Consider the following 24,344-nt stretch of genomic DNA (forward strand, 5'->3'; position numbering starts at 1 on the left):
CCTGGATCACGGTGATATTAATCACAACAGTATTGTTTCAAAGTCTAAATCAGTCAGTATACTACAAAAAGAGAAGGGAAGGTTTACTAAGCAGCTGTTATTTGCTCTGGAATAGAAAACCCACAGAATTTTGGAGTTGAAAAGGATGTTAGATCATCCTAGGATAACTTTCATTTCAACCTTGAGGAAAAAAGCTTAGAGAAGTAAACTCCAGCATTTACAAATGTGTGTGAAAATTGTGTGTGTGTGTGTGTGTGTGTGTGTTAAGTGTGTGAGTGATATTTGTGCACAGCCTACTAACTAGCTATAATCTCTATTTAGGGAAATAAACTTAGAAGTCTAGCTAGAAATTGGGGTTAACAAATGGGAAATTCCCTCAGAAATGAGGGTTATCCGGTATGAACGTGGTTTACAAGAAAGCTGGTGTATATTTTACCAGGAGAAAGTTGGATCGTGATAGAGCCCTGTCATTCTAGGAGTTTATGGATTTTTAAATCCATAAACTGAACTGTTTTAAACCCACACAAAATGTTGACTTAGATACTTGGTTTCCAGGCATAACCCAGACATTGTTCCTGGTCTCAAGGACCTTCCACACTAAAACTTTTGTTTACAATTGATGGTATAGAAAAAAGTAACTTCAGTGTAGAGACACCTATCCAATAATTGATAAGACAAAATAACCATGAAATGGTAGCGTTACGTATATATATTTTTTTCTTTCAGGTCAAACACTATTCAAGGTAGTAATCAAATCTCTTTCACCTAAAGAGTTAGTCCGGATTCACGTCCCCAAACCTTTGGACAGGAATGACGGGACATTTTTGGTGCGATATAGGATGTATGAAACTGTCAGTGAAGGGCTGAAGATAGAGGTCCTTTATGGTGATGAACATGTGGCTCAGTCTCCCTATATTTTGAAAGGTAAGTGATTATTATACAGTGCAGAGCCAGCCTTATATGTGTAGACCCCATGCGTTTCAAAATGGGTTATGATGACCTTGAAGTCATGTACAACAGAGTAAACATTGTATGCATACCTCCTGGAGCTCATTTTAAGTAATTCCATGTCTAATGGGGGGCTTGAACTCACGACTCCAAGACCAAGAGTTGCATGCTCTAAGCTGGCCAGGAGCCCCTCCTGGAGCTCAGTTTAACTTGGAATTTTGAGGGATGGAAAACTAGGTAAAGAAATTTAAATGATAAGCAACAAAATCTTGTGTATGTATCGAGGTAGTTAACATTTCCGACACTCTTAATTCTTTGGCATATCTGTATTTCCATCTAGTACCATTTGCCTTCGGCTAAAGGATTCCTGTTAACGTTTCTTTTAGTGTGAGAATGTTGGTGATGAGTTCTTCCAGCTTTTGTGTGTCTGAAAAAGTCTATATTTTGCCTTCATTTTTGAGAGACATCTTTGTTAAATATAGAATAGTTTAACAGGTTTTTTTCTTCCTTTTAATACTTTAAAGATGTTGTTCCACTGTCTTCTTGCTTGCATTGTTTCCAACAGTAAATCTGCTGACATCTGTCTCTGTCCCTCCATCCTGCTGAAGGTTTTCTCTCTCATGGCTCTTAAACAATTTGATTATTATGTGCTTTGGTGTAGTTTTCTTCATGTTTCTTGTGCTTGGGTTTGTGGAGCATCTTAGATCTTTGGGATTATAGATTTCACTAAATCCAGAAAAGTTTTGGCAATGATTTCTTCAATACTTTTTCTGTTCTACTCCAGAATTCCACCAAGAATTAGTTACCCCTATATCAGACTTGAAATTATCCCAGAACACACTGATGCCCCTTTCATTTTTAAAATTCTTTTTTTTTCTCCATTTCATTTTGTCTACTTTCTTTTTTTTTTAATTTTTTTAATGTTTATTTATTTTTGAGAGAGAAAGAGACTGAGTGTGAGCGGAGGAGGGGCAGAGAGAGAGGGAGACACAGAATCTGAAGCAGGCTCCAGACTCTGAGCTGTCAGCACAGAGCCCGATGTGGGGCTTGAACTCACAAACCAGGAGATCATGACCTGAGCCAAAGTCGGATGGTTAACTGACTGAGCCACCCAGACGTCCCTCATTGTGTCTACTTTCTATTGCTATGTCATTAAGTTCACTAATCTTTTCTTCTGCAATGTCCAATTTGTCATTAATTATATCCAGTCTGTTTTTCATCTCTTGGCACTTCCTCATCTTCTTGAGCTTTTTTCTAGAATGCAGTTAAGTTATTTGGAAATAGTTTGAATTTTTCAAATTTTGCTTTTACAATTTGTTAGGTGAGACCAGAGCCACATTTGGCTATGGTTTTTTTCCCCCAGCACTCAGGTAATATCTCTCTGCCTGGTCTACCCAAGCCTCAGAAATAAGGATGCTTTCCAGTCTGCCTTGTGTGAACAGACACTATTTCCAACCCTCTATGACCAGTGGGTCCTACTGTTGCCTCTAATCATTCTGACTCATTCTTTCCCTGCCTTGGATCCTTTCCTCACTTATGTACACACTTCAGAAACCCTAAATACTTGAGGGGGAACCTTTTGCAGATCTCTGGAGTTTTCTTTCTGCATAGTTCTCCCCTTTCATAGACTATGCCCTATAAATTCTAGCTGCCTTGTTCTCCCTGGACACTCTGCTCTGTCCCCTCAACTCAGTGAGATTGCTGGGCTCAACCTATATTTCTCCCCCTGTTTCCATAACCTAGAATCTCCCTTCAGCAGTAACCTTAGGAATTGTAGGGTATACCTCATCTGCTTCCTATTTCTCAGACTCAGTGTCCTTTACTGCCTCATGTCTGGTGGCTTAAAAAACTGTTTCATGTATTTTGCCTGTTTCTTGATAGTTTCAGTGGTAAATCCATATTACTCACCTTGGTCAGAAGTAGAAATAGTCAAGAAACACAGTCGTTTGTTCGAAGTTTTTATGTTAAGTTAAATATAAATATATTTTGAAGTAAAATATAAAATTTGTATAAAGTTCTTTTAAAATGAATCCTCAGAGAAGTTTTATACTTATGGCTGGGTATAAAATTTAAATTCTTTTTTAAAAATTACACTGCCGGTGGGGGGGGTACCTGCATGGGTCAGTTGGTTAAGCATCTGACTCTGGATTTTGGCTCACATTATGATCTCGTGGTTTGTGAGTTTGAGCCCTGCGTCTCGCTCTAAATGAATAGTGCAGAGCCTACTTGGGATTCCCTCTCTCTCTGCCGCTCCACTGCTTGTGCTCCATCTCTCTCTTTCAAGATAAATAAATAAACTTTAAAAAAGAAAACAAAGAAGAAAATTACACTGCCAGAAACCCCTGGGTTGCATATTTCTTCTCTGAGATGTGTTGACAGAAATGATTTTAGAGATTCAGAGATTTAGAGATTCTCCATCTTGTCTTTTAAAAAGTCACCACCCCTACTATATAATAATGCCTCAAAAGTAATATGCCTCTTTTTCTTTCCTAAAAGGTGTTGTTTTATGTTCTCCAGGCACTTATAACGCACTAGAACTGAATTCAGCAGCTAGTTGGCTGAGAGTGGGTGATATGGGGAGAGAGCATATGCTCTGTAGGTCGTCTAGAGGCGTACAAGACGGGGATGGAAAATGGAAGCATGGGACTCTGACATAACTGCTTTCACCACTGATTTGTTTAGGGCAGATTATCCCCATCTGGATAATCTTAGAATTCACCAAGAAATCATCCCACGCTCATATCAGGGGCAGAAACAACTCCCTGTGTTGTGGTGCTTGTTAATGGAGCATGGCATTACACATGTTTTGCCTTCCCTAGGACCAGTGTACCATGAGTACTGTGAGTGTCCAGAAGAGGATCCTCAGGCCTGGCAAAAAACTCTGTCTTGTCCAACCAAGGAACCACAGATTGCAAAAGATTTCGCTTCTTTCCCCAGCATCAATCTCCAGCAGATGTTAAATGAAGTTCCGAAAAGGTTTGGGGATGAAAGGGGTGCCATTGTCCATTACACGATTCTCAACAACCACATCTACCGGAGATCTTTAGGGAAATACACAGACTTCAAAATGTTCTCAGATGAGATTTTGCTGTCACTGGCAAGAAAGGTATGAGAGCATGAACTCATTGGTTCTAAAAACAATGTATAGTTGACCCTTAAACAACATGGGTTTGAACTGCGTGGGTCCACTTATACATGGATTTTTTTTTAAATAAATACAGTACAGTACTCTAAGTGTATTTTCTCCTCCTTATGACTTTCCTAATGGCAGTTTATTTTCTTTAGCTTACTTTATTGGAAGAACACAGTATATAATATAACATACAAAGTATGTGTTAATCAATAGCTATGTCATCGGTAAGACTTCCAGTTAACAGTAGGCTATTGGTTGTTAAGTGTTGGGGGAGTCTAATCTTATACACAGAATTTAGGTTGTGTGGGGATTGGCACCTCTAACCCCTGCATTGTTCAAGGGTCAACTGTAGTTTAATTATGTAGTTGTAACATTGCGATGCCTGGAATAACAGTGGCAAAGGATAGAAATGGCTTCTGGCCTTGCAAATGTGTAGCGAGATGCCCACCACCTGAGTGTTCATCAGTTCTCCCCTTTTATGGATCTTTCTTTCCTTTAATATTTAAATTAAATGGCTTGAGCCCCCATCCCAGGTAAGTAGGCCCTGCATAAAACTCCCAACGCTTTCGTGGACTCCCAAACATTTTTAGCCCCAAGGTCACTTCTTGTAGTTCTCCCTCCATTCAGATTTCACTTTCTGCAGCTCTTTTGTTTCTTATTACCTCAAAATGACTTGAACTTAGACCACTTTTCCTTGTTTTATCCTAACCATCTCGAAAAGATAGTATGCATGGCATGTTTTGTTGATGGTTCTAGTAACAGAGAGGTTATTTTGTACCATTGTGTAGTAAAAGCCAACCAAACAAAAATGCTAACATTTAAAAATAGACATCCCTGGGGGCACCTGGTGGCCCAGTTGGTTAAGAGACTCTTGGTTTCGGCTCAGGTCATGATCTCGTGGTTGGTGAGTTCAAGCCCTGTGTCGGACTCAGCACTGACAGTGCAGAGCCTGCTTGGGATTCTCTATCTCCCTGTCTCTGCCCCTCTCCCACTCATGCTCACTCTCTCTTTCAAAATAAGTAAGTAAACTTCAAACAAACAAACAAACAAACAAAGAAATAAAAATAGACATGCCTATATTAATCAGACTCAGTCATCCTTGCCTCCAGGAATTTCTCACTGGCTGTCGTTGATGTTCAGGTCTTGGCTTCTTAGTAGAATATGCTTGGGCCTCTATCTTTCAGAAGACTTCTCAACTCCTCCCCCACCCCCACTCCCCTCTACTCGACCCTTCTTTCCACACCTGCAAAACTCTCAAGCAGAGCAGTTCAAATTGCCTTTTGTTCCTCCTCCTTCCTGACCATGCAGAGCGAAGGGTGAGGATGAGAGTTTTTCTACCTTTCCCACTCAAGATTGTCAAGGTGGTTGTCTAAACCAAAAGCCAACTTGGGTGATACAAGTTACACACTTTCCCAAGTGTGCTGAATGTGTGGCTGCAGTCACTTCTTATTTTATCTTATTTTTTTAATGTTTATTTATTTTTGAGACAGAGAGCATGAACGGGGTAGGGCCAGAGAGAGAGGGAGATACAGAGTCTGAAGCAGGCTCCAGTCTCTGAGCTGTCAGCACAGAGCCCGACGTGGGGCTTGAACTCACGGACCGTGAGATCATGACCTGAGCCGAAGTCAGATGGTTAACCGACTGAGCCACCCAGGCGCCCCAGTCACTTCTTATTTTAAATAGCAGCCTCCTCCCCGCTCCGCACTCGCCCACGGTATGAGCGCATCGCAGGTACCTGATCACAAAGGTGGTCCTTTCTTCCTGGCCTACCGCCCACCAGTCCACCCTGCCCTGTGTCCTACCTTGTACTCATGTTGCTGCCCCTAGAGCAGTGGTTTTTCCTAGTGATTAATTTGCCCCTTAGAGGACATTTGGCAAAGTCTCGAGACAGTTTCGGTTGCCACAACTTGGGGGTTGCGACTAACATCTAGTGGGTGGAGACCATGGATACCAGTCAAGATCTTACAATGCACAGAACTGCCTATAGCAAACAACTACCCAGACCAAAATGTCAATACTGCTGAGATGAAGAAACCCCGTTCTATAGTGAGAACTTCTGGTATGGAGTTTGTTGTTGTTGTTGTTGTTTTGTGTTTTGTGTGTTTTTGTTTGGTTTAGGTTTTTTTGGTTTATTTTATTATTATTTATTTATTTATTTAGGTGTGGAGTTTATTAATGAGTTTATAAACAATAGTGGGGAAGCATGAGGTTGAGTAGTCCCATCCCTGGCCCTTCCCTCTTGTTCTGGGTTCTTTGCCCAGTGGCTGGGAAGAAATCCAAGACAAATGAGACTCATCTCTGGACTTCGAGCAGCCTGCTCTGGTGGGACTTGTTTTGTTATTTGGAAGTTGGAGTGGTGTATGGATATAAACAAATTGTACTTCATCATGGTAGCTTGTAAGGAAAGTAGGTGCCCAGGGTGAAAATGTCTGAGGAGGGGGAGTCATAGAGGAGGTAACATCAGGTCTGAGTTTGAAGGATGAGAAAGGAGACCACCAAGTGAATAAGGAGGAGAAGAATATTCCAAGTGGGAAGGGAATTGCATAGGAGAGTGGCTGGCGTTTTCAGAGAGCAGCCCGAAGTTGACCGGCACCTTCTCGGGTGGAAGGTGAGGCTTATAGCTTAGCTGGAACGAGATAACAGGCCTTGCCTTCTAGCCAGACAGTTTACACCTTGTCCTGTAGGCTTAAGGTTCTCTTAAGCTTCTAGTAACATGAATTTGGGTTTTAGACATTTAGGCAGCAAAGTGAGAGCTAATCAGAGTGGGGAGAGCCTCAAGCAGAACACCTAGTGAGGAAGCTACTGCACCAATCTAGGCAAGAGATGGGAAGAGCCTAAACCAAGGCATTGACCGCGGAGATGGCCACGGAGTGGCAGATTCCGGAAGCAAAGGTAGACGTGACATGGAGGTTTGATACTCAAGGAAAACAAGGGCTTGGGTCTAACCTTGTCAATTTTTTAGTAGGCAGCTGGCAGAAAGAGTTCTTGAAGCCCTTTATTTGTACTGTTCTATACCATGTCCACTGCTAGCACAGTAAGCAATTTTGATGATTTATCTATATTTTTATTAAGTAATCTCTATGCCCAACATGGGGCTCAACCTCACGACCCCAAGATCAAGAGTCACGCGCTCCACCGACTGAGCCAGCCTGGTGCCCTGATACTAAGCGATTTGAAACACCATCTCTGGACAGAAGGAGCTTACTCCTGGTTACATGAATTTGCCATCTACCATCCTCACCCTTGATTTTCTGGTACCGCTGATGACTGACAGGCAATTTTCTCGCCTCTACTGTTTCCAAATGTTCACTTTTGCCAGACATATTTTAAAAAGCCAAAGAACAGAAGCATTTAGTACCCAAAACTGAGGTCTTTGCAGAACTGATGTTTCATCTTTTGTTTATTTAGGTCCTTCTCCCCGATATAGAATTTTATATTAATCTTGGAGATTGGCCTCTGGAGCATCGAAAAGTCAATGAAAGCCCTGGCCCTTTGCCTATCATTTCGTGGTGTGGCTCCCTGGATTCACGAGACATTATCCTTCCAACATATGACATCTCCCACTCCACACTGGAAGCAATGAGGGGTGTCACAAATGATCTCCTCTCTATTCAGGGAAATACAGGTAAATAAAAGTTTGTTCTCGAAGACAGAGGTAAAAGGGAGTGTTCAACCAGAGAGAATAAAGGTATATATTTAAATAACCATCATTCTTCTTTTCTAACCAAGAAAAAAGGGCAGTGTAGGTTCCTCTAATCCAAAACTTAGATGTATGGGTTGGACTAGTAAAATCCAGACCTGCCGTAACTGGGTCTCCTTTGAGTTGGTCCTTTGTAAATACCATTTGAAAATATATATTTGGTAAAATCGTCACTTAATTCTGACTCCAGTGCCTTTATATTGCTGGATGGAGCCAGAAAGCATTTTGAAAAATATAAAATTATATGTGTGGATGTAAGAGAATTGTTATAACAGTGTTATTTGGATATTACTCCCTCCATCATGTAGTGAGGAATTTTCTCATTTCTTCCTTCTGCCTTACTTGATCCTTTAAAACCTGAATTCTTTCTACCCCTCCCCCACTCCCATTTGATGGCCTTACATTTTATGGCCCAACACAACTTTTTATTAAACCAGACTCCCTGAGTAGAATAAACCTTGCCTAACCCTGCCTGTCTTTATAAACTCTGTTCCCATTATTGTGATTTGGTGGACTTATTTGGCAGATGCGACTGAAGACTCTTTGCAAACTACCTGAAGATAACATGGGTTCAAAACTGACTTTTTATTTGGTAACAGTGAATTCTTGAGAAGTGTACTAAAATATTAAAGAGAGTGACCCTCTCCAGTTTCTATGTTTTACAATTTATCCCTTAGAAGAGTAACAGGTGTAGGTGTTAACTAATGACCTCTCGTTAGAATCATAGAAACAGATTTAGTTAATTCTTCTAGAATATTTCCCTCTCGGGAAAGAAACCCCCCCCCCACACGTACATATTTACACACATGCATATAGTTGAGTTATATATATATTTTTTTAATTTCAGAGCATATTAGACAATCCTCCCTGTATTCAAAGGTGATGTGCTCAAAAATCTGAGCAACCTAAGGATTAAAGATGTGGGTGTTACCTAGTTATATAGTTTGTTCTGGTCACCCAGTCTAAGAACAAAAGCCTAGCTCATTTTTTATTGTGAAGCACAAAGGATGGAAGAAGCTAATGCCTGGGTGAGTGGCCAAGTCGCTGAATGTTTTTTGCTTTGAACTTGATCCAGCGTTATTTTGGATAACTCCTAAAGTCATACAACAGACACTCTAGCATTTGAGTGAGCTCTCACAGGTAGACAAATAGGAGAAATGAGAGAATTCTTTTATGTGATACAGCAGATAAAAGGGCTGTTTTTGAAAGTCTAAACTGGAAAGTATCTCAGGAAGGTACTCAATCCCCTATTTTTTGGAAACAGCACCTTACTTTAGAAGATGAGTTGATGATAAAAGAGCTTTAACATCTTAAATGACAATGGTATATTAAAGATGATTATGCTTACCATTTTTATAAATGTCAAACTCATAATCATATTTTTTTATGGCTTCAAACCTCTAGGGCCTTCCTGGATCAATAAAACAGAAAAAGCTTTCTTCAGAGGTAGAGATAGCCGAGAAGAGAGACTCCAGTTGGTACAGATGTCCAAGGAAAACCCAGAGCTCCTAGATGCAGGAATTACAGGATATTTCTTTTTCCAAGAGAAAGAAAAGGAGCTTGGAAAAGCTAAATTGATAGGTTTCTTTGATTTCTTTAAGGTATGCGTTTATGTCTTCCTGTATGAATATGAAGTGATAAACTTGCATTAAAAGTCTACCAAATCACTGGGTGGGCAGATTTCTCCAGTCTTTTGAGCTGGCACACCCATACTTTCTTACTTTCTCCCTTCCAAGAATAGGGAATTAGAGCATTCATTGTGGTCTCCTTTTTGGTATTTTTGTTTTTGTTGGTTCTGTCTACCCAATGGCCAGGACTATATTTAATACTATAGTACGAGGATTAACCTGGGGTTTTGGGTGCATTTATTTATCTGTTTTTTTTCTTGTTTAGACTTATTTTATAAGCTGGGACTATAAATACCTTTTACATAAAGTGATCTTAAATGCCTTTTGTAAACAGAAAGAGTATAAACTCCAAATAAGTATGGAACTATGGTACGCGTCCTGCCTCTGCCATTAACTGTGGGACCTTCATCTCTTAGCTCCCCTAAACATGCAAGATGCCTGCCTTGCTCCTTCAGAGCACTGTCATGAGGCCCAAAGGATAGAGATGTGAACAGTATGATAGAATCTGACTGGCTAGAAAACTCTTTGGTACCAATTACTTAAGAAAAAATTAATTACCAAATCTGTGAGTACATCCTGTTCATATCGGTGTGATAGAATGAAAAAAACATTGGATTTGAACTCAAAGAATAGAGGTTTATAAATTTATCTGAACAACAGTTTTCTCATTTGTAAAAAAAAAAAAAAAGGATGGAGGGGAAGAGAGGTTATCATAATATGTGCTTCACATTATTATGATCAAGTGAGGTTTAATTCCTATGAAAAGTGATTTTGAAATGTAAACCAAGCCTTATTAATCCAGCAAATATGTAAACCGAGTACCTATTGTGTCGCAAGCCATCACACTAGTCTATGAACTTCTCCACATTTCTATGTGCTCAACTCTAAAATTGAGCTTTCTGGAGGTAACACTTTCCTTTTTCATACTTATGTAGGTATAAGGAACAAGGGAAATTAGGTATACATGAAAGTGTAAATTGTTACCAGAAGTCAGTTTTAATAAACCTAGAAAATAAAAAAAATTTTTTTCTAATGTTTATTTATTTTTGAGAGAGACAGGGTGCAAGTGGGAGAGAGGGAGACACAGAATCAGAAGCAGCCTCCAGGTTCTGAGCTGTCAGCCCAGAGCCTGACCTGGGGCTCGATCTCATGAGCCATGAGATCATGACCTGAGCTGAAATCTGATGCTTAACCGAGTAAGCCACCCAGGCACCCCAAACATAGAACTTTTGAAACATTTTCCTCCCTGGTCACAGAAATCTGAATCCCCATTACATAGAGTTGAAAAAGGTACTCCTATTTCCTAAATTATTTCCTAAAACTATTGATTATCTTATCCTTAAATACGTTATATTTCTTTTTTTTTAAGATTTTTTTTTTTTTGAGAGAAAAAGAGCGAGTGGGAGAGGGGCAGAGAGAAGGAAAGAGAGAATCCTAAGCAGGCTCTGTGCTATCAGTGCAGAGCCCGATGGGGGGCTCGAACTCACGAACTGTGAGATCATGACCTGAGCCAGATCAAGAGTTGGATGCTTAACCGACTGAGCCACCCAGACACCCCATTGCATTGTATTTCCTAAAATCGATGTGCTAAAGGCTGCTTATGATTTTAACACAAAGAGAAAATGTGAATTACAAAATGAAGTGTATAACTTTTAAACAGTGAAATTGGAACATGGAAAATAACTGCTTTATATTTAGTATTATGGTGTTGATGACAATCAGAAGTGAAGCAAATGGCTGTTAAATTTCTTCTTTGTTTATGTTTGTTTTAATCTTTTAGTACAAGTATCAAGTGAATGTGGATGGGACTGTGGCTGCGTATAGATATCCGTACCTCATGCTGGGTGACAGTCTGGTTCTGAAGCAGGACTCAACATACTATGAACATTTCTATATGGCACTAAAGCCTTGGAAACATTATGTCCCAATTAAAAGAAATCTTAGTGATTTACTAGAGAAAATTAAGTGGGCCAAGGTACGCTTTCTGGAGTTTTAATTTCTTGAGGTCATCACACACTTACCAATGTTATTTACATGAGTTCCATCATGATGCAATTTACCTTGACATAATTTAGTCAGAGAAATGTTATTTTCTGGAGCTTTTGTTCCCTTGAAATAGCTAAAGAATCAACATTGAGGTCATTTTAATACCCTTTATCAACATTTTTGAGGATTTTTAGAAGAGTTGGAAGTCCAATGTTATATGGAATGTATATATTATATAGAATATAACAGTGTTATATAGAATATAGATTTTTCTGAAGGAATCACTATTCATGCATACACACACTAATCAAGCAAAAACACACTGAATGCAAATCGCTGATTGAAAATCCCAGGGTTAGAGTGCTTTATGCACAAGAAGACATTAAAGGCAATTACGATGCTCTTTTCTTGTTCCCAGTTAGGAAAAAGGCACAATCGATGCATGCTATACAACATCCCAAGAATTACAAGTTTTCCATAAAATATGATTTGTTTTCATATTTTTTAAAGAAAAAGTATTAAAAAGCTGTTCTGTCTTATTATGAACCTCTAGAAATTTACCCTTTCGTTATAAGATTTTGTTCTATTTCTAAGTTTCTGAGAAGCAGTGTTTGGGTATGCAAATAAGTGGGTGCCCGAGGCAGAATCATTTTTGTGACCTTTAATAAAAAGTAAGGATTGCTTACCAGTGGCTTTTCCTGTGGGCAGCAGAGTAGAATATTAGCTATTTTCCAAAAGTATAATTAGGAATGCTGAGTGTTCCTGGTAATGAAGGAACAGCCTGCGGGTACCAATCACCGAATTTTCTATTACAGCAGTAAGATAGACTTTCACAGGTACTGCTTGGTAACAACTTTGGGGCTCTGACTGCAAACTAAAATGGGGCTCTTAAGAGATGTTAGAACATAAAAAGTGATTCATTCTACTCCAGTTTGCGTTTTAATACCAAGCAGAGAGGCTAGGATGGGGGAACAGAGGATGAGCCCTAAATGTCCTGGGGAGCCAGGAGACACAAGAGAAGCTGCATGTTGGGTGAAGGTATGGGGCGGGAGGGGGTGGGGGGAGCTTCTGAGCCAGTGGAACGGGGTCCAAACACGTGTGACCATTGCTGTGTAACAGATGTCTAGCAAAGTACCTTGTCTATTTTTCAGAGCCTCGTTCTGAGGCTGTTTTCATCCTGTTCCGGGTCTTCCATGCTGTTCACATTTAACCCGACATCGGCCCTGCTTCACACTCACCAGTAGCCTTCTTTGGGAGGGTGGGTGGTCACAGGAGTACTTTTCATTTATCGTGTTGTTGTTTTTTTAAACCTTTCAGGAAAATGATGAAGAAGCCAAGAAGATTGCAAAAGAAGGGCAGCTGAGCGCCAGGGACCTGCTGCAGCCACACCGGCTTTACTGCTACTATTACAGAGTATTCCGGGTGAGTGCCCTCGGACCGTCCTGCCGGGAGTGGGGGGGAGCATCCTCAGACCCCATGCTGGGCCTGGGTGCCTCACTTCTTCATAGGGTTCTGAGAGTCAGTCCACGGAACTCTGGCCAAGCCGAGCACCAGCCCGCAGAAAGACAGGATCAGTGCTAAGTCTTTTTGTGGCCCCTGTATTTTTATCCCAACTCGGTATTTTGAAAAACGGTGCACCGAGCCCTTCCAAATATAGATGAAAAGCTCCCCCTACCTTGGCAGTGCTTTTATTAAGTGCCTTGTGGAATTCCTAGTTTAGGTATTTTCTGAACCTCAGAGGATATCTTTCCTCCTCTAGAAAGTAAGGGGGTTGGACTGGAGATCATGGACATCTCTTTCTGCTCAACGTGTCTGCCTCTTTGTTCTTACTACTTAAGATTCATGCTTTTGGTATCACGGGATAGGATGGCAAGCCAATATTTAGCTTGCTGTAAAAAACAAACAAGTGAAATACATTTATTAAATTTTTTTTTTAATGTTTTATTTATTTTTGGAGAAAGAGAGAGAGTGCCAGTGGGAGAGGGAGACACAGAATTGAAAGCAGGCTCTGAGCTGTCAGCACAGAGCCCAACGTGAGCTCGAACCCACAAACCGTGAGATCATGAACTGAGCCAAAGTTAGACCTGTAACCGACTGAGCCAGCCCGGCACCCCAAAATGAAATATATTTCTAATGGTTCTAACACCTTAGGCCTAAAATACGGAAATGCAAGGATTGGTTCTTTGAGTAACTATCTTGTGTTTTTACACAGTAAAATCTCACCAGGAAGAAAAAAAAAAGAGAAATAATACTTCTGTTTTTAACCTAAACTTATTTTTCTGTGGGCAGAAGAAAAGTACATTTCTTCAGATGCTGGGGGATATTGTTCTCTCGTCGAAAAATTAAAATGATAAATTACACTATTTACTAAAAGTAGCCTTTCCCTTAAATGAGTTGTGCACCCTCTGTTGGTCTACCTGTAACTTGAATAGTAGGGGTTTTTCACCCTAAATTATTAAGTTGGTTCCTGTACTCGTGTCAGTATTTTTGGGGGTTGGGCCCCCCACCAGGAATGTCCAGCTCAACGTATATGGAACCACTGAACTGGAAGTCTAATTTATGGGAATATTTCAGTCAGTGGCCAAGTAGGAGGACACCACGCAGGTCTGTAGCCAAAACATATGTGGCTATGAGCCTAAAGGGAAGGGTGTGTGGGACCGCCAACTTTATTTTGAGATACATATCATCTTTATTGAGTGTTCAACACATTTAATTATTCATTCATCAGTGGAGGGTAAATGCCAAGAGGTGCTGTTATTTCAAATGGGGATGCCTGGCTTGACCTCCTTTTGTGGAGGCTTCCTACGTCCACAGAAAATTATAGATTGGGGTTCCTTGTTAGATTATGAAATATTGCACTTAGTACCCGTAACAACTGAAGTTGGGACTGGAATAAACCAGACGTTTGGTTGTAGTCTCAAGATACACAGCACTAGGGCGCCTGGGTGGCTCAGTCGGTTAAGCGTCGGACTTCAGCTCCGGTCATGATCTCACAGTTCTTGAGTTTGAGCCCCTCCTGGGGCTCTGTGCTGGCAGCTCGGAGCCTGGAGCCGGCTTCAAATTCTGTGTCTCCCTGCCCCTCTGCCCCTCCCTCGCTTATGCTCTGTCTCTCAAAAATGAATAAACGTTAAAAGAAAGAAATTTTTTCTAAAGATACGCAGCCACTAGGAAGGATGGCGTGAGTGGGGTAGGGAGGGAGGATCCAGTGGGATGACGTGGGGACTAATCTTTGAGTTGCCTTTACACGCACATTCCAGGAATATGCGGAGCGCCAGTCCAGCAAACCGGAAATACGCGACGGAATGGAACTTGTTGCTCAGCCTGATGATGACACGTCCGTGTGTCAGTGCCACCGGGAAAGACCTTCCAGAGAAGAGCTGTAAGTCAGCTCACATTCACAGCCCTGCGTGTGTGGCCGAGGAGTTGCCTGCAAGCATTCAGATCATTCAGGTAGAGGCCACCCTGTGTCGAGCGCAGTTCAGGAGACTTAACGTGCATGGATAGAGCAGAAGGAGAGCCAGCATTACATGTGTCTTTAAGTGTTATTTTCTTTTGTGTAAAAACCGCTATCATCGGCATCAGTTTGTTTTTTTAAAAAGAAAACTTGCGGGTCATAGTAGATAGGCTTGCCCAAATATCACTCTCTAGGAAACTGTTGGCGCCATATTTCTTGGTGTGTTCCTGCCCCTTGTTCACTTTCCCTCCTCCTCTTCCAGTTATGAAGAAGAAATGCTTGTGCAGGGTCCTTCCGTCTCATTGCGTAATTTCTTCTCCTGCAGGCTGCTTTTGGCATTCAGTAATGGCAAGCCTCCTCCTGGAAGGTCTGATAAGAACAGTTAAGGAAGGAGCGGATGGTTCCCTTATTAAAGGTAGCTTGGAGACTAGGGAGGCAGTATTGTCTTAAAGCTCACTTGGATCTTTTTAGCTAAGTTTTACCGAAGCCTGGGACAAAATTAAGGAGAAATTGTGTCGTAAGCTGGTAATTTCCAATCTACCTGGGTGGGACACCCAGCAAGGACAACACGGTTATTAAAGTACATGAGAACATCCTATGGGAACCATTCATTATCTATCTATTGAATAGAGGGAAGATAACGATAGTCAGGTGGGGATCCTTACCACTTTTTTTTTAATCTATAAAAGGATACTTGAAAACATCTGCCAGAAGCAACAGTAATAAGCCTGGTATTTTGGGAATTCACTAATATGCTGACAAGAAAGGCAAACATCCTGAATGCATCCTTGCTGTTGCAGTGGTTTTGCACTGCTCAGAGAAAAACTTTGAAATTTCCTTCGCCTTTTTTGGACGGGGTCAAGACTTACGACTTAACGCCCAGAACTTCGTTACACACTCCTTGTAAAACCACCCATCCAGGAGTCATTGGTCATGTCACTAATGAGCACTTCCCCAAAGCAAGAGCTATCTACCCTCCCAATCTAAAAATATTGACTCCTCTCATTGAAATATTTACTTAATCTGGAAAGCACTGTAATGTAACCACTTTAAAGTAGTCATATCTTTTTCTGAAGGTCAATAAGAACACAGAATTGTGTAACTAGACAAAAGCAAAACCATATTTAAGAGCAGTGTAACCAAAGCCAAGTATCCAAGGAAAACCAATACCCACCAGTTGTTCCCAAGTACACGGTCACAGGGCAAGCTGTACTGGGACCATAACCTAATGAATCCATGTCCTGTATATATTGTACCCGGAGTTTGGGGTTTGTCAAGGCCGAGATTATGGAAAGAAAATTTGCCCTCCCTCATACCTCCCTGCCCACCAACCCCTGCTCCTTCCTTGTGGCTGATGGCATTTTGTTCAAAACATCTTAAATTTTTTAAATATCTATCACCAGCTGCCAAACAAGACTGAGAGTGAAAAGTGAACTGAGATACATCAGGCAGCCTCTGAGCATGGAACAGAGAGGATGTATTTAAGAAATTAAGTGGAGCCCTCAAAGTTAGCTTAAATGGTTTTCTGGTTTGTTGACATGAACATAACCTAATAAAGTAGTTTTACTAAAACCATGATTTTTCCCTTCGAATTCACACATTACCCACGTAATCCATTATCATTTTTAATACTTCAACTTTCATTTAAAAAATCTGATATTTCAAAGAAGAGGACTGTAAGGATGTGCAAGTAAATATAGTAAGTGCATTTGTCTAAATAAGCTGCCAGGGTATTTGTTGCAGCACTGTTTTTATTAGTAAAATGTTGGAAACACCTTGAATAGCTTTCATGAAGGAACTGGCCAAATAGATAATGATATATAAAGGAATATAATACAACCATTAAAAAGAATGAAGTATCTCTAAACATACTATCATGAAAGATTTCCATTACAGTATTCAGTGGAAAAAGTAAGTTACAGAACAGCATGTATAATGTGAAACCATGAATGTAAAAAACAAAAATATGTTTGTATGGTTGAAAGTTTGGAAAGATTTTATTTACCAATATCTGAAGGGACGGAGAGAAGGGAATTTTTACTTTTTGCTATATACCTATGATATTTGTTTTTACCGCAAGTATGAATTAGACTATAAAATAAAGAAAAATGTAAACCTAGGAAAAGACTGTAAGTGCACAAAAGATTTTTTATAAGAAAATGGATATTTATATTTTCCATTATGCTGTTTTTAAGTCTACTATGTCTAGAATTTTGTATCATGGGACATATTTTATACACTTTTAAATAAAATAAATTTTCTAAATAATATTTTGAAAAAGACAACTTTTGTTTTGAAGAAAGTGGGGCGCCTGGGTGGCTCAGTCAGTTAAGCGACGACTTAGGCTCAGGTCAAGAGTTATCAGAGCCCTGCCTTGGGCTCTGTGCTGACAGCTGGGAGCCTGGAGCCTGTTTCAGATTCTGTGTCTCCCTCTCTCTCTTCCCCTCACCCCTTCTCTCTTTCCCTCTCCCTCTCTCAAAAATAAGTAAATATTAAAAAAAAAATAAAAGATTGTAACAACCTATAGCCCTGGTATTTCTGCAACTGGGTTGGTCTAATTATAATTTTATTGTGTCTTTATGAGTGAATGAACCCAAATTTATATTACCACCACTCAGTCCCTAGTGGGATTTCCCTAATATTAGGGGGAAAGAAATTTGGGCTTGACACCATTATTTTTCTGATTCCAGGTTAAAATAACAAGAAGTGCAATGTCTTAGTTTAGGTCGTCATTATACTGGTTTAGTTGTTATACTGGTTTAGTAAGTTATACACGACTTACTGTAGTGATCACTTAGCAATAAATATATACACGTACGAAATCATGTTGTACACCTGAAACTAATGTATATGTCAATTATACCTCAAAAAAATAAAACAGGTTTAGGATTTACCAGCTAAAGAGCTTACATTTAGAAATCTCATTAGATTACAAACACGTGTCACTTTTTGATCCTGAGCACTAGATGCCAAATCGCTAGAAGGATCAGTTTTCTTATTTACAAATGAATAAATGACTTACATATGAAAGCTTTTGTGTATTTCTCCCACATCCTTAAAGCCCTTGGTGGCAGTGACCAGGCTTTATAATAAGTTTAGCCCCAAATCGCGGAAATGCACTGTGGTTTCCCTTTCAAAATGCTTTGCCTCAAAGCCTTTAACAGTCGCAACGAGAACAGGTTCAACTAGCCTCACGTTTTTTTCGTTTTTGGATACGCGGAAGACGGAGGCGCGGCCGGGGGGTGGTGGAGGAGGGAAGATCGGCGCTGAGGGGCGGGGCCTTGGGGGGGGGCGGGGCCGAGGGACAGACCGGGGCGGGGCCTTGAAACAGGCCAGAACGGAAGTAGAGGTGCGTAGCTTCCGTTTGCAGTGCTAACGAGAAGTTCTGCGGAGCCAGGTACAGCGGCGTAAAAAGGTGAAGGGAAGGTTGTACCCCTACCGTGTGTGCCCATGTCACAGCTGGTCTCTCGTCACTGTAGCCTCTGTTCTAAGACCACCCTTGTCCAGCGCCCTAAAGCGCCCCATTCCTTGCGCTTAAGTTCCGCTCCCCAGCCGACCCCCGTAAAAACGTTTGGTCTCCCTGAAGCCCCCCTATCGCCGGGCCTCCAGCCTCCGGTTTCCAGCGCTGCCCACGATTGAGCCCTGCGTCCTCGGCTCGGCCTCGGGGAACTCGCGCGGCCCTGGCTGACGCGGCTCCTGTTCGGCCTACAGCCTCACGGTCCCCGATCTTCGCCCCTCCGCGGAGACGCGGTTTCGTCTCCCTGGAGGCTGGGGGCGAAGTACTTGTTAACCCGCCTCACCTTTTTTCCGTTGTACCCGTGAAATGGTTTTCGTTATGTAGAGATGGAAGAGCGTCTGCCCTCCTCCGCCCTCGGCAGAAAGCACAGGAAAAAAGGAAGAGCGAAATTACAAAACTGAGAAAGGTCCTGAAACACCTTGGTTTATTCATTAAAACAAGATAAGAGGTTCCGATCCCAGCAAATTAACTTTAGTACTCTTTCCCAGCTTTTCAAGTAAGTGGAACTGAGAATTCAGAGACTTATCTTGTTGGCTTTTTCTCATGAAGATAAAAGACTAGTGGAGCCATAATCGATTTAATAAAAATTATCACCGAGTTGGGGTAGACAAAAACCTTCCATTTCTGAATCTGTAATTGGAAGCTGGTGTAGTAAATTCCTTCATTACTTGAGCAGTGGTTTTATAGTACTTCCTAGTGTCTTACAATGTATGCAGTGTTTTCAGGTTGGTGCATTTATTTAGAGCCTCATAGTAACCCTGTGAAAGCAGTATCACTTTTTATCTAAGGCCACCAGCTGTCCCAACCCCCTTTCTTGACTCTTAAACCTCCTCCAAAGACTTTTTGCCACCCTTCAGTTTATCCCTTTTGCACTTAAAATTTCTCCCTCACTATGGGATCATACCTAATAACATTTTAATATGCTTTAATGTCTGTCCTATTAAAAAAAAAAAACGGGCGCCTGGGTGGCTCAGTCGGTTAAGCGTCCGACTTCGGCTCAGGTCATGATCTCGCGGTTCTTGAGTTCAAGCCCTGCGTCAGGCTCTGTGCTGACAGCTCAGAGCCTGGAGCCTACTTCGGATTCTGTGTCTCCCTCTCTCTCTGCCCCTCCCCTGTTCATGCTCTGTCTCTCTCTGTCTCAAAAATAAATAAACGTTAAAAAAAAAACAAAAACCACCCTGGGAATCCATTCCTGCCCACCAGCTGTTGCTCTGTATCTGCTTTTTTTTTTTTTCAATGTTTTTATTTATTTTTTAGAGAGACAGACTGAGCCGAGCAGGGGAGGGGCAGAGAGAGGAGAAAACAGAATATGAAGCAGGCTCCAGGCTCTGAGCTGTCAGCACAGAGCCCAACATGGGCTTGAACCCATGAACCGTGAGATCATGACCCAAGCCAAAGTCGGACACTCAGCCGACTGAGCCACCCAAGCGCCCCTGTAGCTTCTTGACAGAATTCTAAGCACTCGTTCCTGTACCTGCTGTCTGGATTTGGCCTCTTCCTCCACCCAATCCCTGGCCTTCTTCTTTGCTACTCAGCTGAAAACAGTACTTCTCAAGGTTACCAGCGACTTTATCTGGCCAAATCTAGTTCTTTATTGTTAATTTACTTGACCCTTCAGCATTTGATGCAGTTGAGCACGTTCCCTTCCTTGAAATATGTGGGATATCATCACTCCTCTGTGGTGTGACTGGTTTCCGAATCATGTTAATTACAAATACTGGAAGATACTGTGTCAGTATTTTGTGCTATTCCTGATGTAATGGTGACCTATACAACACGTTTATAAATTTAGTGTCCGTTAACATTTTCAATACCACTTTGTTAAATCTAGACAACCAGCAGAACAATAAATCAAGTCCTGGTTTATAGTTTTTGTCAGTTTCTGTGATGAAAATAGCCTGGCCATGACCAATTTCGAGACAGCGAAATGACCTCAGGTATTGGGAAGACGTGTGGTAGTGCACCATGACATTATTTACACCACACATATACCGATAGACAACATACGGAGACTAGTAGTTCTCAACTACAGGTGGTTTTGCTCCCCAGGGGACATTTGGCAGTTTCTGGAGACATTTTCGGTTGTCACAACTGTGCTTCCAGCGTCTGGTGGGTAGAGTACAGAGATTGTGCTCAACATCCTACCACATATAGGACAAGGCCCACAACAAAGAATCCAGCCAAAGTTGTCAGTAATGCCGCTGCAGTGAACGTAAATAAGCTCAAGAAATAAACAGTAAAATGTAGCGTAGGAAAGGAAAAAACTTTTTCTCTACTATTTTAAGTTTTAAAATTGAGACCCGCACATTAAACTGACAAAAGACAGATTGACCAGAGAAAAGACAAATATTTTATTTGATGTTAATATTTCAATTTTACATGCATATGGGGGTCTCACAGAAAAGGAATTAAAAACCCAAAGAGGACGTAAGACCCGGGGATTTATATACCATTTTAACAAAGAGTGATGAAAGGAGTTTGGATCTGTAGAGGTAGTAAATTGTGGGAAGGTAAATATATTGGAGAAACTATTAAAAGGTAGGGGTTATTTTAGTTAGATTTGTAAAGACCTGTGTCAGTGTCAACTTTTTGTGTCTGGTGATGGTTATTTTTCTCCTATTGGGATGGGAAAGCAGAGAGGCAACACCTTTGCAAAGGCAAATTTGTGTCCTGCTTTTAAACAGGTGGGAAGGATAGAGAGATTTTCCTGCCTCTGTTCTTTCTAGATTGCCTTCAGCTCTAAATAATTCTTATGCAGGGGCACCTGGGTGGGTCAAGTCAGTTAAGCGTCTGACTTCGGTTCAGGTCATGATGTCACAGTTCATGGGTTTGAGCCCTGCGTCAGGGTCTGTGCTGACAGCTCACAGCCTGGATCCTGCTTCAGATTCTTTGTCTCCCTCTCTCTGTCCCTCCCCGACTCACACTCTGTCTCTTCTCTCTCTCTCTCAAAAATAATAAACGTTAAAAAATTAAATAGTCCTTGTGCCAGAGTGGCATGTTTTCAGGTGGTATATTACGGTCCCCTGTAATAGTAAGATCACTGGTAGGGGATACATTTTGAGTATTAGTTAACTTTATTTTACTCTAAGTTTAAATAATCTTTAGTAGTCCCTGTATTTAAAAACCAGCTCACAAAATTCCTGAGCGTTTAAATTTTGGTTCCACGCAGCCAGTACAAGCTGTGGTGCACTGTCCAAACCAGTAGTTGATAAAGCAGTAGTTGATAGTCCACTTCCCACCTGATTATAGTGCGGCTCCTGGTACCTCTCTCAACTCCCCCCCCACCCCACCCCCCCAACTTCTGCCTCTTCTCAAAGCTCCAGCAATACTGCTTGCTTGCTTTCAGCCACTTGAACACACCAAGCTCTTTTATCTCAGGGCGTTTTTATCTTCTCTGCCTAGAACAGTCTCCTGCAACTGTCCTGTCTCTTTGCATCTTGAAAATTAATGTCTTCTTAATAGAGGGGCCTTCCCTGACTACTTGTGCCAACATAGCCCTGATCATTTTTCATCCCACTATTCTGTCTTTATTGCACGTGCATTTCCTTGAGTTTTTACCTCCATATTTTAAATAACATGTTAGTCTACTTGTTTTGTATTTGTTAGAAGATTTTATTTTTAACTAATCTCTATACCCAACATGGGGATCAAACTCCCAACCCTGAGATGTAGAGTTTCATGCTCTACTGACTGAACCAGCCAAGTACCCCTGCTCTTGGTGTCTTTTCTTTATTTTTATGGTTGGTTTATTTTTAAATTTTTTTTTTCAACGTTTATTTATTTTTGGGACAGAGAGAGACAGAGCATGAACGGGCGAGGGGCAGAGAGAGAGGGAGACACAGAATCGGAAACAGGCTCCAGGCTCTGAGCCATCAGCCCAGAGCCCGACGCGGGGCTCGAACTCACGGACCGCGAGATCGCGACCTGGCTGAAGTCGGACGCTTAACCAACTGCGCCACCCAGGCACCCCAAGGTTTGTTTATTTTTGAGAGAAGGCGGGAGAGGCGCTGAGAGGCGGGGACAGGGGATCCAAAGTGGGCTCTGAGGTAACAGCAGAGAGTCTGATGCAGGGCTCGAACTCACAAACTGTGAGATCGTGACCTGAGCCAAAGTTGGATGCTTAACCCACGTGCCCCCTTGGTGTCTTTTAGATTTAGTTATTATCTGGTAACTTCCTGTTGCAAACCTCTTGGACCGAAGTGCCACAACACACATATTTATGCATACTCATCCTCTGCCCTCATCTTCCTGATTAAAAACACAACAAGAATCCTGCCATCATACTAGGTAGGCTTAAGAAATTTTAATTGCATACAATATAAGCTTGAGTTGTTCCAAAGTCAGCCTGCTTTGGAGACAGGAGCCAGTCGCCAATCATGTGATATTCAAATTCATATTATCATGGGTGGTATTATCGTAGGCTATATAATTATGGGGTATTACTGTTGTAATGCCAGTAGAGTTAATACTAATATTTACATAGTTATGACTGTATAATTACTCATGGCGGAGCCAGAGCGATAGCTTAGTTTTTTAGTTTCCTTTTGCCACCAGTTGGAGAGACACTTAAGAAAACACAAGACAGGTGATGTTGCTCCTCTGGTGTAACCCTCCCCACAGCCACCCGTCACACTTAAAATTCTCACTTTCCAGGATTCAAGGTCCTGTAGGACCTGTGATCCCACTCCTCCTCTGCCTTTATCTCCCACGTCTTCTCTGTCTCTGGCCACAGTCACACTGGCCTTCGTCCTGTCCCACCTTCCTGTTTTCAGTGCCTTCACTCCTGCTGTTCTGTCTACGGAGTTCTTGGGGTGTGAGAATGACCCCCTCCATTTCATTCAGCTTTGTGCTCAAGCCAGTAACAAATTAATATGTAGAACTTTTAGCTTTCTTTATCATCTGTTGTATAATTCACTTCAATAAATATTTATTCAAAACAGTTTTTAATGGCTGCATGATATAAATGAAATGTTAAAATCTGCCCCAAATTCCCAACACCCACCCTACTAAACCCCATCCAAACAAGGGGACTGAAGTACCAGTAAGAACTCAAGCAAGATTAAGAACAAGATATAGATAGATATAGATAGATATAGATATATAGATATATGTAGATATCTTATATATCTATATATATATCTAATATATGCATATATCTTAATTGTTATGTATATATTGATATATCAGACCCCACTTGCAAGGATCATAGATATATAGAGATATGTATCAGGTATTGATATATAGATGCCAGTTTTTAGAAAGTTAAGCAGACACTATTTAAAAAAATTTTTTTTTAATGTTTGTTTATCTTAGAGTGAGGGAGTGCAAGTTGGGGAGGGACAGAGAGACATGGAGACACAGAATCCGAAGCAGGCTTCAGGCTCTGAGCTGTCAGCACAGAGCCCGATGCGGGGCTCCCAACTCACAAACCGTGAGATCATTACAAACCGTGAGATCATGACCTGAGCCAAAGTCTGATGCTTGACCAACTGAACCACCCAGGCACCCCTGTGAGTCCCCATATTTTACAGATGAGAAAACTGAAGCTGGAATAAGTTAAATAACTTACACAAGATCACACAACTGAGTATGAGGTGGAATTTTTTTTAAGATTCAAACCCCAGTTTATCCTACTTTAGACCCATAGACTTAACCTATATCCCCCTGCCTCCTATATTGTTAAAACTATTTGAAGAGAAAAAATTCAGACACTTTTTCACAGAGCACTTTGTCCCTACCCTAAAAATGTCAATTTTTAAAACTCCGTAATAGGAAGAAAACATTTCCTGTTTTAAGATTACAAAAAAAAAAAAAAAAAAAAAAAAACCCGAGAAAATAACCAATTAAAATATATAGATTTTTTCTTTAATTTTTCCTATAAATGGCATATCCTTTAGAGAATTTTTATGTTTGGTCTTTGTCTCTTTAAATACAATACACGTATTAGTTGATGTCTGTTATGTATTTAAATACTTAAG

General features: G+C 41.0%; 2 protein-coding genes across 13 annotated transcripts in view; both read left to right on the forward strand.

Annotated features, from left to right (window-relative positions):
- The window catches only part of POGLUT3 (protein O-glucosyltransferase 3), a 28,768-nt gene extending 11,651 nt beyond the window's left edge, over positions 1–17,117 (forward strand). Inside the window, exons 2-9 of one of the 2 annotated variants that reach the window (XM_086679190.1) lie at positions 727–924; positions 3,768–4,054; positions 7,490–7,706; positions 9,186–9,382; positions 11,190–11,384; positions 12,713–12,817; positions 14,653–14,774; positions 15,539–17,117. In XM_086679190.1, the coding sequence (XP_086535316.1) occupies positions 727–924; positions 3,768–4,054; positions 7,490–7,706; positions 9,186–9,382; positions 11,190–11,384; positions 12,713–12,817; positions 14,653–14,774; positions 15,539–15,572 (1,355 nt within the window). In that variant the 3' untranslated portion in view covers positions 15,573–17,117. Of the gene's footprint in view, positions 1–726; positions 925–3,767; positions 4,055–7,489; positions 7,707–9,185; positions 9,383–11,189; positions 11,385–12,712; positions 12,818–14,652 lie in introns of both variants that reach the window. The other variant, XM_086679191.1, reaches the window with a different exon arrangement.
- The window catches only part of CD1H11orf65 (chromosome D1 C11orf65 homolog), a 73,845-nt gene continuing 64,159 nt past the window's right edge, over positions 14,659–24,344 (forward strand). For 5 of the 11 annotated variants that reach the window (XM_086679201.1, XM_086679192.1, XM_086679196.1 and 2 more), the window contains exon 1: positions 18,164–18,246. The gene's annotated coding sequence lies outside the window, so the exon portion shown is untranslated. Of the gene's footprint in view, positions 14,775–18,163; positions 18,276–18,436; positions 18,773–24,344 lie in introns of those variants that run through there. The other 6 variants (XM_086679193.1, XM_086679198.1, XM_086679194.1 and 3 more) reach the window with 4 other exon arrangements.

The sequence above is a fragment of the Puma concolor genome, chromosome D1 (genome assembly GCF_028749965.1).
Source record: "Puma concolor isolate L17-30 chromosome D1, mPumCon1.1.hap2, whole genome shotgun sequence".
Classification (NCBI taxonomy): Eukaryota; Metazoa; Chordata; class Mammalia; order Carnivora; family Felidae; genus Puma; species Puma concolor.